The sequence below is a fragment of the Poecilia reticulata genome, linkage group LG11 (genome assembly GCF_000633615.1).
Source record: "Poecilia reticulata strain Guanapo linkage group LG11, Guppy_female_1.0+MT, whole genome shotgun sequence".
Classification (NCBI taxonomy): domain Eukaryota; kingdom Metazoa; phylum Chordata; class Actinopteri; order Cyprinodontiformes; family Poeciliidae; genus Poecilia; species Poecilia reticulata.
In genome coordinates this window covers 7,983,324-8,000,513 of record NC_024341.1, presented here as the reverse complement: position 1 = coordinate 8,000,513, position 17,190 = coordinate 7,983,324, and the positions used below count along the sequence as shown (strand labels likewise).

Here is a 17,190-nt window from a genome sequence, read left to right as displayed (position 1 = left end):
TCACTGTATACCTCTCACATTTTTTCCTCTGTCGTCTCTCCTTTTTCAGTTTTAACTCAGATGGGCTACAAGTTCAGCCCCCAGTTTTCCGAGATGCTGGTGCAACGCTTCGGTGGGAGGGGCGGCCCCCACGGCATCCAGCTGGACCGCTTCATCCAGGTGTGCACGCAGCTCCAGAGCATGACGCAGGTGTTCAGGGAGCGAGACAGCGGCATGACGGGCAACGTCCGACTCAGCTACGAGGACTTTCTCACCAGCGCCGTCACGAGGCTGATGTGAGCGCGGCTTCGCCAACGAGCCCCGCTCACAGCTGTCGGAAGGCGCACCGTCATTTCGCACGCAGGCCGACAGCCTCCCGGATTTTCCCTGTGCTTCGCCAGAGGTGCCTCCCACCCCCACACATTGCGGTATATTCAGTGTAGCGGCAGTCGCTGCATTTAATTTGACGGTTAGAAGCCTGACGTTGCACTAAGATCTGCTCCTGTAAGATGTTTATCTACATAAAACCAGTCTGACCAAGGATAATGGTTATTGTTAGAGAATTTTTTTTTTTTTTTTTTTACTTTTTTGCAAAAGTCTTGTGGGGTTGAATTTGAGTTGATATGTAATTACAGATGATGGGAACATTACAGTTATTAGATTTATTGTTACACTGAGGCCTCACAGTTTCATCAGGCCTTTTCCAACTAAACTTGTAAAAACTTGTCTTTTTTTATTAGCTGTTTTTTTCTCACTGCGTTTAACACATTAATCAAATATTTCTTTGTACAACTGTACAGATTAATATACAGTATACAAAAATATTATGTGGACCTTTTAAAATGGACAAAATTGTGTGCAAATTTGAGTTTTTTCCGTAGTCTTGAGTTTTGCTAAATGATTTGTGATGCTAATGAATAAATGTTTTGCCATTTGTACTCATCCTTGATCTTATTTACTTACCTGATATGCATACAAAGCAGCTAGAAGCTAGTTTTTTGTTTTTCTGGTGATTTTAACAGCATACAGTAATTTGGTTGCCACTAAAATAATGACATGCCAATCAGTTTGCACCGGATTTGCTCTGACCGGTGATTGGCAGATCAACACTCAGAGCTTAATGCTCCTAAATCTGGACATAGTTATAATATCAAGAAAGAACATCAACCAAACTTGATATCTGTAGATGTAAAAGGAAAGCAAGAAAGCAGTTAAACTAAACTTAGTATCGCTATTATAATGAGATGATTATTTATGTTTTAAAAGTTTTGAAGAATGACTGTCTACACCCGATTCTAGAGAAATATGCCACAATTGGCACCTGATCTCAGGATTATAAATGCTCACGATTTTGACAGAAAGTTGAGTCCGACCCTATTTGAGCCTAAAAATGCACATATAGTTACTTTGTTTTCTTTTTGTCTGTGAAGCGGTGTGAAAAAAATGAATAAGCAGCTGTCTCTTCTTCCCACATCTGGTTCTTTTATTCTTCACCATCTGTCCCCCTGCTTGATTAGTTTGTGGAAAGAATCGTTCTGCCTCACTCCGAATTGGGTAGACATGTAATATGAAAATCCTATTGTTATGGTGAGCAAACTGATTATGGTTATGAGTATTATCATGATTTTGTCAAAATATGCAAAAAGTATTACAACAGATTACGGGTAATTCACCAACGCTGGAAGACAATCGCATAAATGTAGTTTGTAATACCATTACCATGATGATCATTTGCATTTCCCAAACCTGGCCTGTATAGAAGAGTTGTGTTTGCAGTTTGCCACTAACTGTGTTCTGAAACGGCAAACGGGCCGTTTCAGAATTGTAGTTTGCCTGTACACTGTCGATGGTTTGGCGAATTACGGCGGAGGAAGTGAGGCGAAGCCATTCTGTCCGCACTGACCACGGTTCCATGTGTGGAGCAGCTAATGTCGGAACAAGAGAAATGCTTAAGACAGCTTGGTGAAATCGGATCCGGTCGTTTCAAATTTCAAGAGACCACTCCTTCAGCAAGCAATTGTTTCTGAGTAGCCGAGGATCTGGGTCCTCCGTACGAAGCAAAGCGTAGAATGAGGGACTGATCTTACCAGGGTAGAGTTGAGTTAAAGTTTTTATTAATTTCCTACAAATTTTCATCACTTCCTGTTGGTCTATCGTCCCATTACAACACTTTATGATTTGTTATTACAATGTAGCAAAATGGGGGAGGGAACCGAATACTAAAGGACTTGAAGCATGTCCAAAGGTTTAACATGTTTTATGGTTCAGTTCACTGAAACCCATTTCCTTTTGCATGGACTTTTTTTTTTCCTGACTTCTGTGATTCAGCAGTGATTTAACTTGAGTCCTGTCATTTTTCCCCATGTGTAATGAGGACATTTCCCACCACTGACCATGCCTGACATCTGTAATTAACTTTAACAAATAGGTCGAGTCTACAGGGCTTTAGTGTGACACTCTGCTCTGTCAGGCTGGGCTCATGATTTGGATTGATAGAAATAGCTGCGTTTTTTTTTTTTTTTTTCATTTGCAAAATATTGGCGAGCGCAGCTCTAAATCTCATTTAACGAATAAACGGACATTTATTTAATAAACCCACCGCTGCCAAGTTCAGCTGGTAAAGCAGAACTGGCACGGGCAATGTTGTTAGCCTGCGGGACTAAGTGTGTGTGTGTGTGTGACAGGAGATGAGCACATTTCTCCTTATTTGACAGCACTGATCACATGCCAGTCCTGGCAACTGAGGGATTCAGGGGTTTAAAGAATGATTTCAAACATAATCACCCACACAAGATTCAACTTAATCACAATTCCAGTTTCATTGAAACTAATTTTAACAAATCTGGACATGGATCAGTGTTTTTTTTTGTTTTTGTTTTCCTCCTCTGGAGCTTTACTACAAGAAACCATTAAGTGTTCCAGCCACCGCTCTGTGACAGGCTGCTTTCCGACTGCTATAGATCAACTAGGTGGCGAGGATCGTTGTTGTTGTTAAATGGAAAAGTTTCCAGAGTGGGGGCCAAATAATCAGTGTCATCAATCAGACGTAGCTTTGCAAAGAAGGCTTACTGATTCACTACCCAGAAAACCATCAAACCGAGTCTGATATTGCTTCTCCTATTGGGTGAAAGAATTGCACTTTGAGAGAGACATGGGCTTCCACTTTAAATCTGTATTTCTTCACAGAAATGCACCAAGCTTTCTCTGTTAGTGAGACGTTTTCTCCGTTTCTTTGTTTTCTTAGTCTTGGTGTTTCAGATAAGCATGTTTTAGTATATTCAGGAATCGGAACCTGAATAAATACAAGATGCAGTTTGTAGGCAAATTTCTCTTGCAACATGAAAATGTTTTTTTTCATGTCAATGTAAAGTATTTTACCTGGGACTTTAGCTGCCAATTTCGTCTGATCAGGAAAAGTATTGAGTGTGTTCCTTTAGGCAGTGTTTTTCAACCCTGGTCCTCAAGACACATTGCTTTGCATGTTTTAGATGTTAAAATACGGAAACATGAAGAGCACTGTGCCTTGAGGACCAGGGCTGGAAAACATTGTCTTAAAGTATTTTTGCAGGAATATGGAGTGTTTGTATACCCAAAACAAGATCCAGATACGGTGTGGTACTCGAGGCGCATGGAGAGGACGTTGTCTGGTTTGAGGTCTTTATGTAGTCAAGACCCAAACCGGTATAAACCAGTCTGCTACCGGAGCAGACTGGAGCTGAGATAAGCGTAAAGTCATCCAGGTCTGTAATCCTCCTTCCATGTTTCTTTGATCTTACATAAATTATATGTTCTCTGGGTGTGGAAACTTGACTGATTACTCAGGAATTTTTACCACATGTAGCTATGTAAACATTGTTTAATTTGGAAAGTTACCAGTTTTCTATGTTAAGGCTGCTTAGTTTGGAAAGTTACAAATGTTAAAGAGTTTTTTTTTTGTGTGTGTGTTTTTTTTTAGCTTAGACATGGATCAGATCCCTCGTAATAGGAAGAACTGGACTTGGCAAGGATGGAGCCAACAAAGAGAAAAGACCTACACCCATTAAGACTGTGGATTTTTTGTTTATTATATATAAACAAAAACAAAATTAAATACGAAGATACATTTCATTACACATCATTTTTAGTCACTGGAAGAAGTAGCTGAGGAAGTACATACTGCTGGGCATTCAGCGCAGTGTACTATATTTACCAGTAGGGGGTGGTAAAACGCAGAAGAAAAACTAGCGAATGACGTTGATACAGGAAGGAAATGGGGAAACTCACGGAAATGACGTCTCTGTAGAACAAATGTGTTAACGGCAGAGGTGAGTGTGGTCTTATGAAATGAATTAACGGCGGTCAAAAATTGTCAAAATAAATGGTGTGATAGTAATTTGTTTCTTGATAGACACAGTAAACTAGTAGGTTAATGTTCATACTTCCGGTGCCCGTCTGGCTAAGATTATGAATATCAAATACTTTAAGCTATCCCACCGACCAGGGTGATGCTGACTTTGTTGACCGATATTCGTGCATAACTTCAGCAAAACGTGTTCGTGTTTTGGGGGGTGGGGGGGGGAGGTTTATGTCAGTTTTGAATTAAACTCGTGGTCAGTTTGGGCACCCTCATTCGACTTGTCATTTTTTGTTTTGCGGTATTTTAAGTCAAAAATGGCGAACTCTGTTAGAATGTTGAACTATATTACCAGTAAGGAAGGTGAAGCGAACGGTGTCTGACATCAAATGAACGCTGTAATAATAGTAGACACCAGGTTTTCCAATTCGACACTGAGAAAACTGGCAAATTTGCGACATTGTAATTACTTTTTGACAAATTTTGGTACAATAAAAATAAAGATTTGAGCTAAAGCAGCAAATAATCATGATAGAAATTTGCTGTTAGAGAATTAACAGTCCTCCATCTGTTAATTGTAATATTTTGGCTGACAGGATATAACATTGATATAGTGTCTGCACGTTTCTACAATTGCTTAAATCTAATCTGAAATATAAACAGAAAAAGACGCCAGATTTCACAACATTAAGTCATAATCAGTTGAAATACTTTTTTTTTTTTCTTTACAAAATTTGCCTCCGTGCTGCTTCTATGGGATTTTTGAGAGTAAGTAGCAGCCAGGTGTTGCTAAACTGCCTGATTAACTAATTATCAACAGGTGGCTCCTCTAGAGAATCTGGAGTTGCAGTCTGCATGCAAAGTGATCAGCACGCACCTTTTAGAAACTTATTTTTTCCCCCTTTCTTTCAGATGAATTAAGTCTCTGCTGAGACCAATTGTCATAATCGACTATAATTTGTCAACATCAATATTTTTAATCGACACACTTAATTTTTTTTATTTCTTAATTATTTTTAATTTATTTGTATTACACGTTGAAGCCTAAAATCATGAAACTGACTGTAGCAATTGATTATTTTCTGGTTAAAAACACTAGACTTTATTTCCCTGTCATTGGAACCTAATTTGGTTTAACTGTAGGGATCTGGTTTTGACCACAAGAGGGGGCCAGTAGAGAGAAAATGACCACTCTGGCATTAGAAGTTGTTTCCTAAATATATATTTTTTTCTATTACTGTTCTGAAAAGAATAATCTATGCTACAATTTCTCTCTTACTATTATATAATTTACTTATTTTCTAACCTTTAGGGCACCTGGGAAATTAAAGCAGCATGTGGCCCGTAGTATGGACTGCGATGCGGACCTACGCTCCATACGTCACCTTCCCTGTCGCTTTCGTGGTCGGCGCTGTGGGCTACCACCTGGAGTGGTTCATCAGAGGCACTCCCAAACCTCGGGAGGAAGAGAAGAGCATCTTGGAACTGAGGGAGGAAAGAAAGCTGCAGGAACAGGTGGGAACAGACGGCACTCAGGTGCTTAGCCTTAAAGAGAAACTGGAGTTCACGCCTAAAGCTGCTCTCAACAGGAACAGATCTGAGAAGAGCTAACTCGTGTCGCGACAGACTTGTTCTTGCAGTTTTTTTTTTTATTATTTTTTTCCATCAAGAGGATGGTTCCCTGGGAACCGAAGAGGTGAACCGGAGGACAAAAATCAACCCGCTGTTCTACTCACCTGAGTAGTTTTCACTTGCCACCTCCTGAAGAATCAATGCCAGCCCGGCCGATAGTAAACACATCAAACCAAACACACTCTTGCTATTTCTTGTAACCAGGTACAAATCTTCCATCGATGAATTTTCAGAAGATTTGACGATGCATAGATGAACATTTTAATCAAGCCACTCACTTAAGTGTTGATCTAATTGATTGTTTTTACTTGCCCATCTCCACTTACAAAGAAAATCGTTTCTATTCATGTCATATTACAGCAGTATGAGCCAGATATTATTGTGGCTTCATGATTAAGTCACTCCCAATTTTCTTTTGGTAGTTTCATTCGAAGATATTTTCAAGATAAATGTTTCTCAAAGTGAGTGTCCTTTAATCTTTTCTGAATGTTAGAAAAGACGTAGCAATTATCTTGCTGGAAGTGGGAAAAGAAAGACGGCTCTGTGTTGTTCCTTTTATCTCATCTGGCCTTGGAAGGCGTGTGGCAAAACAAGCCAGCAGTACAGGAGGTTCCGTTGGAGCTGTAAGCTTTTTAGGAGTATTATTTGTAACCTGAACATGATGCTTTCATTTTAGAAAGTCTGCATGGTTAGTACTCCCAGGTGTATAAATTGTGTGTCCAAGAAATGATATGAAATAAAGGAAATCTATGTTCATAAATTGAAAAAGTGTCCGTTGCTGACAAATCACACAAAACTGGCTTAATATGCTTCACACACAAAAAAAACAAATACTCCCAAAATTTCCCTTCTTAATAAAAAGTAACTTTGCTCATCAAAAACCTTCTCATTCAGCTCTGAAAAGCTAAACTTATTCCTGAAGGGAAATCAGCTCATTCATCTTTACTCTGTTGGATCATGTCAAACATGATCATCGAAAAAGCATTGATGCATCTTGGATTTTCACATTTCACCACCATAATTCTATTTGTTAGCATTTTACTTTTGTTTTTTGTACTATTATTTTTTTGTAATCTGAAAAGTGCGGTTTGCATTTGTATTTTGTGCCTTGTATTCCGATACCCTTGAATACAATCGGAGGAATTGGAGTAACCAGCTACAGCTGGTTCACCACAACATAGCCTGCTACAAATGCTAATGTTAGTTAGCATAGCCACTGATGACTGCAGATAAGTACAGGTTTTTCTGTACTGGTAAGCTGATTTTCCGCCATTAGCACGTTGAACAGCATACATGAGGTTGATTGACAGCGCCAAGACCCTCCTCCTGGCTCTGATTGGTTGTTTTTGACTGAGAGCGGTTTGCTAACAGTAGCATTAGGAGGATGAGGAGGAGCTTGATTTTTTTTTTTTTTTTTGCACAGATTATCTGTCATACTGACGGCATGCTGTCTCAACATGGTGTAATTTTAATAGCTATGGAAAAAAAAAAATTTTTTCCTAAAAGTTACATACTGCAGCTTTAATACCAGACATCTTTAAATGATGCAGGTTTAACCTTTAATACAACCTTTAATAATAGGTTAAACTTTTAAGACTGTCAGCATCTTTGGAAATATAAAACAGGCTAAGTGTTTCTCTTCAAAGTTAACTTTTTTAATTTTTTTTCCACCGTTCACCTGATTTTTGTTTTCTCTCGCTTCAAACTTCCAAAAAACTCCCCAGGGAATGAATGTTAACAAGAGATCTGACATTTAATGTGCTGGTAAACATCCACGCTTGAGTCAAGGCCGCTTTTACTTTCGTCATCGCTGCAGTGAAATGCGGGTCTGAAAATAAAAACTAACTGGAATTAGTCACAGGCTGAATCAGACAAATGAGACAAATAAGCAACAGAACTGATCCCACTGTTTGAGGTTTTAAAAGTTGGTCCCAGACTAGTACTGTGGTAATAAAATAAAAGTGGTCTGCAGCCTTTCTAGTGTGCCAGGATACGTTCTGCTACATTACCCTGCCAGCTTGTGAAATAGGTAGAAATCATGAAGCCCAGACTTCCACTGGCACCACAGTGGTAAATGCTGTGCTATCTGCAGCCATCTCCAGCTTTTTCTTCTCTGCTCTTATGTTTGCTATCAGCGAAATGGCCCACTCCACGCCGGCGACTCTGGTGTGAGACAGGTTTGAAGAAGCAATTACCGCAGGCTGGAGGAAGTTTCCATTCAAAAAAACAAAAAACAAAACAAAAAAAACACAAAGTGAAGATGCAGAGGTGCCGCTGGGAGTTATAGCGAGCGCGCTGTGAAAAGTGTATGTGTGTCCTCCTGGGAACAATCGGAGGACAGGTCATCCTGCGTAACAATGGCCCTCCGGCTCCTCAGAACGGGACGGCACTGTGGGAACGGAGGGCCGAGGTTCCTGGGAAAGGAGGAAGGGGCGGTAGCCATTGTTCCTACTGGATGATGGGGATAATGGGTGCGGGTGATGCTGGCTGGTCTTTTTTTATTTCAATCTGCTCAAGGAGGTTCAATCTAACATCCTGAATGGACAGGCTGGAGACTGTGTTCCAAAGTGTCGCATGAACAATAGATCTATCTGCCTCCAGGTGGGGCACCGCATCCTTTTATTAAGATACTGTAGCTACACACACATGAACAGCTTTATGTCTGTGGACCTGAGAAGTAAAAATGTCTGTCTTCATAACAAAGTCCTTACTTTAAATTAAAACTGAAAGCTGTCTCCTTCAAAGATACTTATATATAGCAATAAAATGTTATAGGCAACTTTCAACGTCATCCCTGTGACAATAAATGCAGTGAGTTCTTATAAGAGACAAATGTTTCAGCAAATCCAATTCCAAGCTCTCCTAGTATTTTTTTATTTATTTTTTTTAGTGAAGATAATGCTGAATTATTTTCCAAATGCATAGCCTACAGAGTAAACTGCCAGTCAGCTGATGTCAAGTTAGAAAATTGGCAAATATGTTTGTGTATTTTTGTTGGGAAGCTTTTATTGCAACACATACATTTATATATCGTATTTCCTTTGACAGCCAGAGACAGAATATTTGTCGTCATTCTTTTTTGTGAATTGATCAAGCTCTGATTGGATGAAGAATCAAGATAAAAATAAAATACAAAATAAGTTTAAGATACTTTTTCTGGAAGAGAATCTCAACTGGATGTAGGTCTGTAAATATGGTTTGATCTGAAATATTTCATTTTAACTTTGTTTGGTGAAAGTCAAAGTCAAAATGCTTTGTTCTTTCTGGTTCATCTAGTTTAAGTTTGGACAATGATTTGTGAGAATTTTCTCTATATTTTGAAGATTGATCTGTTGGAAACAAAAGATTAACATTCTTGACCGACTTGATTTTTGATAATTAGGTCCACATTACAGCAACAGCTTACTAATGAAGAAAACTAGCTATAGAGCTTTGGAGCTGACGTCACAGAGTATGACATTTACGTCGCTCGGCGCCATGTTTGCAGCCCACAGACCAAAACAAACTAGTCAGAACACTGGTGTTTTCATTGTATTACCTACCGCAGCGAAGTTGTTTTGCAAATTGGACACTGGATATTTGCCCTCCGCGGAGTAAGGGACGTTCAGCTCAAGGTTGATCCGATTTATAAACGCCAATTTCGGCCAGCTGTCCTCTACCGATGCCACCTCAAGCGCTCGGAGGTTCACATAGGGACCGTAAATTTCCGAACACTCCTGTAAATAAATGCCTTGTCTTGTGACCAACTAATACAAAAAAGTGGTAATTCATGCTATTAAACGAGGCACACTATCCTCTATAAGGATTTAAGTCATATTCAATATTTTAAATATTAAATGTTTTCAATAGCTTCCAAATGGTGTGCCCCATTAACTCAAAATCTGTGAAATTATTCTACTAGACTAGCGGTTCTCAACGTGGGCGGTACCGCCCCCCAGRGGGCGTTCASAGGMCGGCAGGGGGCGCTGGCGGACATTTTTACAAAAGGGGAGCGCTGGGATGCTTTTGGGGGGCGTTTGGTCGAAGGTAAACTTTACACCTTAAATCCACAACAATACCAGTTTAGACTTTGGTATCGATGGCAGCTTTTCTTCTATTCAGTGTTTGTAGCTTCATGGCTCCGCTCCGCATCAGTTCAGCGTTACACCGGCTGATGACGCTGCTGTGATTCACTTTGTCTGGTATTTATGTAGGCTACGTTTTGGCAGTTTTGTGATCATGTCAAAGCAGCAATTTATATTAAAAAGTGTTTTATTTCCGTTTGAAAGCTGCCCGCTTCCATGGAAGGACAACAGAAAATCGCTCTTATAAACATGTAATTACTAAAATCACGATACCCTCACTGTGTATCCCTCTGAAAAATGAACCCATTTAAATAAAGAAATCCCTCCATGGGTGATACCTCGATAGAGAGCTTTTTTTTTTTTTTTTTGCGTTAACACGGTGCTGTAAGTGGTCCGGTATGAAACGGGGGTAATAAAACAACACAGCACTTTTAAATTTCAATAATCAGAATGCAGAAATTGTTTCCGTTGTTTTAAAAGGTTCATGTCAGTCTGCCTTTTCCCCATCGACATGTTTCCCGACCGCCCTGCACCTTAGGGAGTTAAAAAAAAAACGCAGCGCACATTGCGCAAAACTCTAAAACAGGACAAGTGGGACATAAAACGGAGCGACAAACTAGATGTGAATTATGACATAAAAACAGAGAATCCAACGCTGAACAGTGAAAAATCAACACATGATGTAAAAATATCTGAGACAGTCGTTTTTGTCGGTGGCAACAAAGATGGCGCTAATACCCCTCTGACTAGAGCAGTGACGTCACATTCCGAAGCTCTATACCACTCATGGACCTTACCAAGCTCAGCCCAGAAACGCCCCCCCGAATGTCCCACGTGACTTCATGTCTCACATTAATCTCCTCGCAGAGCTTAGCTTCTATGGGATTTTTCGTTTCGACTGACTCTGCAGAGTATTTCTGAGTCGATTAGTTTAGCATTTCTGCCGGATTTTCACAAAATATCAGCCACGACAATGGACAAGGGAACCAACAAGTTCATGTCATCTTTTTTGGACGACATCAAGATGTTTTAGCCATGCAATGCCTCTAACATTGTGCGAGTTGCAGCTAAATGCTACCAGTCGATGAGGAAAACAGTAGATCCTCAGACCCTCAGCATAAATATAGCTGTGGACAAGATCACTGATGCCTATTGTTCTTGCAAGGCTGGGTAAGTCSGGCATTCATGGTTTTGAGGGTTYGAATGTGCCTAGGACTTATACACGGTACTCGGTGCTAGCGTGGCTAACACGATTACAGTTTAGTAAAAGTTAGCGTGGCTAACACGATTACAGTTTAGTAAATTCTAGCTTGGCTAACACGATTACAGTTTAGTAAAAGCTAGTGTGGCTAACACTATTACAGTTTAGTAAAAAGCCTTTTCAGGTGAAATAAAATCTTTAATGTATGTCAGATACGGTACACATTGCATATTGATCTGTTCAGCTAACGTAAAGCTGTGTAACAGACAGGCTTCAGGATGTAGAAGTTGTATCGGTACTGTCATGCTGTACTTGGCTAAAAGGTTTTCATAATGGATGTGTTTATTATTGACTTTTTTTTTTCATTTACTAAACACAAAGAAAGCAAAGCAATAATACTTACACCAGCAGACACTTTGTTCTTATTGATMCTACGATGGTTGAGCTGCAAATGCGGTCGTGCACAAGCTTGGATCCAAGCAAGGCTTTCCGTTTCAGATTTTGGAAATCTGTGAATTTTAGTTCCACAAACACGATCAGGATACCTGACATCGCCTGTACAGGTACCACACTGACGGAGAACCATTTTTTTTCGAGTCCTGACACAAAAATTTTCTGTCGGTCTGAGAGTCCACAATGTACATTAGCATGAGTTTGTGAGACGGTAAGGCACATGATGGCTGCACTGTGATGTAAAATGGGCATTAGCCAATGAAAGGTGGGCCCTGTGGTAAGGTCCATTGAGAGCTTGGGTCAAAATTAAATAGATACAGTCTCTCCTCCAGCAAAGTAACATTCTTTCTTACATGCCAACTGTTTGCAAAAAATACTACCGTATTTTCCGCACTATGAGGCGCACTGAAAAACCTTCAATTTCCTCAAAAGCCGACAGTGCGCCTTATAATCCGGTGCGCCTTATATATGGACCAATACTGAGCCACAACAGGTCTAGAAACTAGGGTAAGCAGCCGCCGATTTCATTTTGCCCGTACAAGAAGAAGTGCGCGGTGCATGCTGGGATAGTTGTCAGAATGCTGGTTTGTAAAGTTTGACTGACCTATCTACCTAAGGACCTGATAATCAGGTTGTTCAGGTCATTTAGCACCACGTTCTCCACGAACATGCTGTGCGCGAACGGAGAACGGTGACCATTGTCCGGCCACTCCCCGGCCCAGTCGCGGAAGGCTCTCCTCACCAACCGAGGAGGGAGGGAGGACGGGGAAGAGAGACGGAGACTGCGGCGATGGCAGCATGCCGGTTGGTCTGTGTCACCCAGAAAGCAGTTGAGCACAATATCGCAACACCAACATCGTGAGTGAAACAATGATTGGGACATCCTACTATATAAAGTACTCGAGGACCACTTCTTTATTATTAAACATCCACATTTGTACGGGACGGGTGGCAACAATAACTATAGCGTCTATTCTATGCGCCTTATAATGCGCCTTTTTTCATGCCTTATATATGAAAAAAGTTTTAAAATAGGCCATTCCTTGAAGGTGCGCCTTATAATCCGGTGCGCCTTATAGTCCAGAAAATACGGTATTCAGGAGAATTCTCAATTTTTCATCTTCTCTAATAACTATGCAACAATTTAATAGCATGTGTTCCTTGTCTTTGTAAACAAAACACAAGAAACCATATCTTAAAAGGACTATTACATCGTAAAGCCAGCTGATAATTGCTCGTTAGTGTACTTTTTTTTTAAACTAATTCACTAATGCAAGTGTTCTGAGGTTTGGAGCACTGATGTAATATTAGTGTTTACCAGGAAAAGGGCTGGTAGGGGAACACTTCTACTTAAGCGTATTACAAATTAATCATTGCTTACCTAATCTGAAAGTGCTCCAGCAGAATATTCGGATCCTAGATGCACCCGAGAGTCATAATTACAAGCACATTTTAGTCTACTTGTGCAACACGGCTTTGAATGTTAAAAGCGAGGTACGCAGGTTCTACCCCCCCAAACCATTCCCTTTTGCAATAAATTATTCCTACACATTAAAACGGTAATCATTTGCAGATGTTAACACTTCAAGCTACAGCGCCTTGCAAAAGTATGTTTGGCCGTTACATATTTTCACATTTTCTAAAGGTACAACAAAAAACAATGTCTTTCATTGAGATTTTGGGGCAGGCCTGCAGAAAGTAGTGCAACTACAACTACAGCACTTGGTGAGCAAACACAGGGGAACAAAAAGCAAAATAATACTGGGATACCCACAACAGCACCATTGTCACGTGAAACAATCCCTGACCACCAATGCCCCCAGGGAGCAACAATACTGGAAAAGGAAACAGATACAGACTCACTTCCTGTCCCAGCAGTAAATTTAGAAATCGGCGAAAGCCTTTTCGGTTTGTTTTTACATGAATAGCACAAATGCCCAAATGAAATGCACGGTGCACGGACGGGAGACTGTTATGGATACAGACAAATCCGTCCTCATGCGTTGTTTGAACGGATGTCAAGGCAAACAAAAGGAGTTGGCACACGTCTGCCTTTTCCTCAAATGAGCTCTGCACAGCGTAAACAATAAATCACAGAGAACGGCCCCATGCAATGCCACAGAGCCCAAGCTCCGACTTGATCCAAAAATACAGATTTTTACATAACTTTCCTGACCTTGTCTACCCTGCAGCTGCTATTTGAAGGCCAGTTAGGTCCTTGTGGATCAGGAAAAATTTGAGTTTTTGAGGTGAAATTATGTCGGCCCTTTCTGAGTTCACCAGGGCACATTTTTACCTAACCACTACAGCCTTCGGAAATAAGTCGACCTTTTAGTTTGTACGACAGGTAGGAATGATGACACCTACTTAATGTTGTACATTATGTTTCAGCAATGCCCCTTTGTAAATTCTTGAGATTGTGATTCACTATATGACAAACTCTAATGTATATTACTGAAATGTTAAGTGGCCAACACAAAATGAAAAGAAAAAGTTTAAGGATAAACAATAAAGGACTTCTGCAAATACCAATGTCCACGTCTTTTCCTTGAATTATTAGTTCAATTTAAGTATGGCTAAATAATGTCTTAAGTCTTGAAAATAAACCTTACTTAACCTTAAAGCAGCGCAATTCAGTTGAAGCTTAAATGATCAAGGACGGCACATTAAAACAGTGTTGCATGTTAAAAAGAAAGCAACGGTTGTTTTGTCTGTAGATTTTCTAGCCACAGACTAATTTTCTAACCCAAAACCATCTGTTGGACCTTTTTTAAAAGACAGGAAAGTTGAAAATGAAAGATTCCCGTCTGACACCCACACACCGGCACTTGCATTAAATTTATGACTAATTACATGAAAAACATGAAAATGCATATTAGAGAAATCTCAACAACGTAAGCTGGTTATACATCAGTGTTCACATTTGTTTTTGTTTTAGCTGTTGTTTCACCTGGAAATTAAAACGCTTTAAGATCTGTTACCAGTTTTTATAGCTGAGCACACAGCCCAAAGTTACAATGGTGTGGTTTGTTAGCCAGTAACTTTCAAATTGATGTTAACAGACTCTTCCCATCAAACCTGTTTGATCTTTAACTGTTTTGCAAAAAAAAGAACAAGCAGAAATTTTGCCTGGTAGAGACATACTGCAAAGAAAGTTCAAGTTCAAGATTGGTGGATGTGAAAAGATGAATCTACAAAACGTTGACTTGGACTGGTTAAGTAAAGGTGCCCTCCAGGCTTTTGCTTTTTGAGTTTCTAAAACGAAAACATGTATGCTGTTCCTTTCACTTCACAAGAACTAAAATGTTACTTAAAAGAAAAAGGCCTGATGGGCTTCATTTATTTTCATTGGATAAATTGAGGAAATGGATCCACTGTGACTCCAACAATGTCGGGAAGTATAGAGTCAGTGGTATCTGAACTCTGATGTTCCCTGGGAATAACTTTAAGGGTTATTTGCTAAAAAAGTTGACTTTAGTTTGTACATTTTTCACAGTTTTACACAAGCAAAGGTCTCTGTTTTATTAGCTTTTTCTAAGGCACTCCTTAAACATTTTTGCCCTGAACGGTTGTGTTGAGGAAGGGAAACAGTCTAGACAAAGCAGATAATCAAACCAGTGATGGCTGAAAAGCTTTATTAATGCTCCATTGTTCTGAAGGAGGAACCAAACCCTTTCTAGACACTCATAGTGGGTTTTGAAGTTTCTTGGACTTGTCAGTGGGAGAAGCAGATGATCAAGAGTCACTTCAGTCAACCTGAAAGTTACTGAATGGTAGTGGAATGTTTAGTCTGTGAAAAAAGAATAGAAGGTGCCCATTTAGTTTTTTTTTTCTGGTTTGTAATCTATAAGAACAGATGAGGCAAAAAGCTCGTCTGCAGATTTTGCTGCTGGCTTTGCCTGGCACCGGCGGGTTGCCCTCCGCAATGTGTTCCTTGACCCCTACGGCTTTTCGCTGAAAACACCGAGGCCGACGCATGCGCACACAATGGAAAGTGGAGATAACAGAACCGCTCACAAATGCCAGAACAGTTTGGACATGCGGCAGGGACTGAACCCGTTAGCCGTTGCTTCCTCAGCGGAACGTGCACATTTGTCCCCATCAAGGGCGTGTGATAAAAAAAAAACACATTCCTCTAAAGGTTGAGGCGTCTCATTCCTATCGTTATTGGAAGAGAAAATCATGGTAACCCACAGGGAAATAAATGATTTCACTGTTTGTTCCAGTTTTTTTTTTTACTTTGACCACTCCTGAAGTTGAAGCTGTTCCAAAAACTAGGTTCCCTTAAATTTTTCTATTAACCCCTTTTCCTGCCATAAAAATTGCTTATCATCACGCCAACTGGTAATGGAGGTGCCGCATACTGCTGAAAAAAATATCACCTTAATGTATCAGAACACAAGCAGGAACTTTTGTTGAAGGCACTGACTTCTGGGTTTTATCAGTTGCTCTACATGAGAAAAGAAGAAGAAGAAGAAGGAAAAAAAAAGCATTAAGAGCCCGGCTTCTCCAGGGGAAATTAAATAGAGCACATAGTGCCGCTACGGCTTGTGCAAGCTTATGGTGCTGTATGAGTGATGCTCTCTTTTCACTGCGAAGCCATAACCCCCTGATTAGAAAACAGACATTAAATCAAAGTTATTTCCCTCCACAGGTTCCCTTGGCAAGCTGCACTGATGATATCGTGAAATATTCTTCCATATCTTTGTTTCTATTTATCCTGCTGGCATGAGGGATTCATTTTCTCTGCGTTAGCAACAACGCTTGGATGGCAAAAAGTGTATTGCTGGACAATGAAACAACAGCTTTTCCAAATAAAAAATCTCATTCTGTAAAATATCATGGCGGTGGGGGGAACATAAACACAAGAGATCAACTTGAACTTCAGAGGTGAATAAATGGTCCAAAATTAAATTGTGTCCCTTAGACTTTATTATGAACTGACATCAAAAATTATGAATAATTCTTGTTTTTTTTTCCAAACAATAATAAATATTATGACCAGGATTACTTTACAACACCATAAAAATTACATTTAAATACATTTGTCCAAATAATTCAACCACTCCCTTTCATTGAATTTGTACATTTCTGTACCGCTTTTTGTCCATTCAATGGGCAATTACTGGATTTGAGTTCCATAGAACAAAAGTAAAAAAAACCTTTTTGGCATTGTATTGCTCTGCAACCTCAAACCTTTATTTTATTGGGATTAAATGAGACAGATTTACATATAAGAGTGCATGAATGTGATGTTAATAAAAAGAAGGATATGTGGTTTTTATTACCCTGAACACACCACCACATTTGGAAACATGGTGTTGGTAGCCTTATGCTGTGGGAGTCCTTTTCTGACAGATGGTGCTAAACACATTGAAATCCTGGAGAAAAACTTGTAAGACACTTAAAAAGATCTCCACAAGCATGACACTACCACCACCTTGTTTTACTATGGGGATGCTGTATTCAGGGTAATCAAAACTGCATGGTTTTTTTTTTATGTGTGTGTGTGTGTGTGTGTATATATA

The 17,190-nt window shown here is 39.8% G+C and overlaps 3 protein-coding genes across 5 annotated transcripts in view; all 3 read left to right on the top strand.

The window, feature by feature from the left end:
* The window catches only part of pef1 (penta-EF-hand domain containing 1), a 6,168-nt gene extending 5,251 nt beyond the window's left edge, over window positions 1-917 (top strand). Inside the window, exon 5 of the mRNA XM_008421592.2 lies at window positions 50-917. Within this exon, the coding sequence (XP_008419814.1) occupies window positions 50-279 (230 nt within the window). The 3' untranslated portion in view covers window positions 280-917. The remainder of the gene's footprint in view (window positions 1-49) is intronic.
* A 3,177-nt stretch (window positions 918-4,094) lies between these two features.
* Window positions 4,095-6,712, top strand: smim12 (small integral membrane protein 12). Its single transcript, XM_008421590.2, has 2 exons — window positions 4,095-4,283; window positions 5,625-6,712. Exon 2 carries the CDS (start codon window positions 5,648-5,650, stop codon window positions 5,921-5,923), a length of 276 nt encoding a protein of 91 aa, XP_008419812.1. The 5' UTR covers window positions 4,095-4,283; window positions 5,625-5,647; the 3' UTR covers window positions 5,924-6,712.
* The window catches only part of dlgap3 (discs, large (Drosophila) homolog-associated protein 3), a 908,365-nt gene continuing 896,922 nt past the window's right edge, over window positions 5,748-17,190 (top strand). For all 3 annotated transcript variants that reach the window (XM_017307432.1, XM_008421515.2, XM_008421514.2), the window contains exon 1: window positions 5,748-5,827. The gene's annotated coding sequence lies outside the window, so the exon portion shown is untranslated. The remainder of the gene's footprint in view (window positions 5,828-17,190) is intronic.

Coding starts and splice junctions, on each gene's coding strand:
- smim12 (XM_008421590.2), top strand. CDS start 5,648: ATGTGGCCCGTAGTATGGACTGCGATGCGGACCTACGCTCCATACGTC.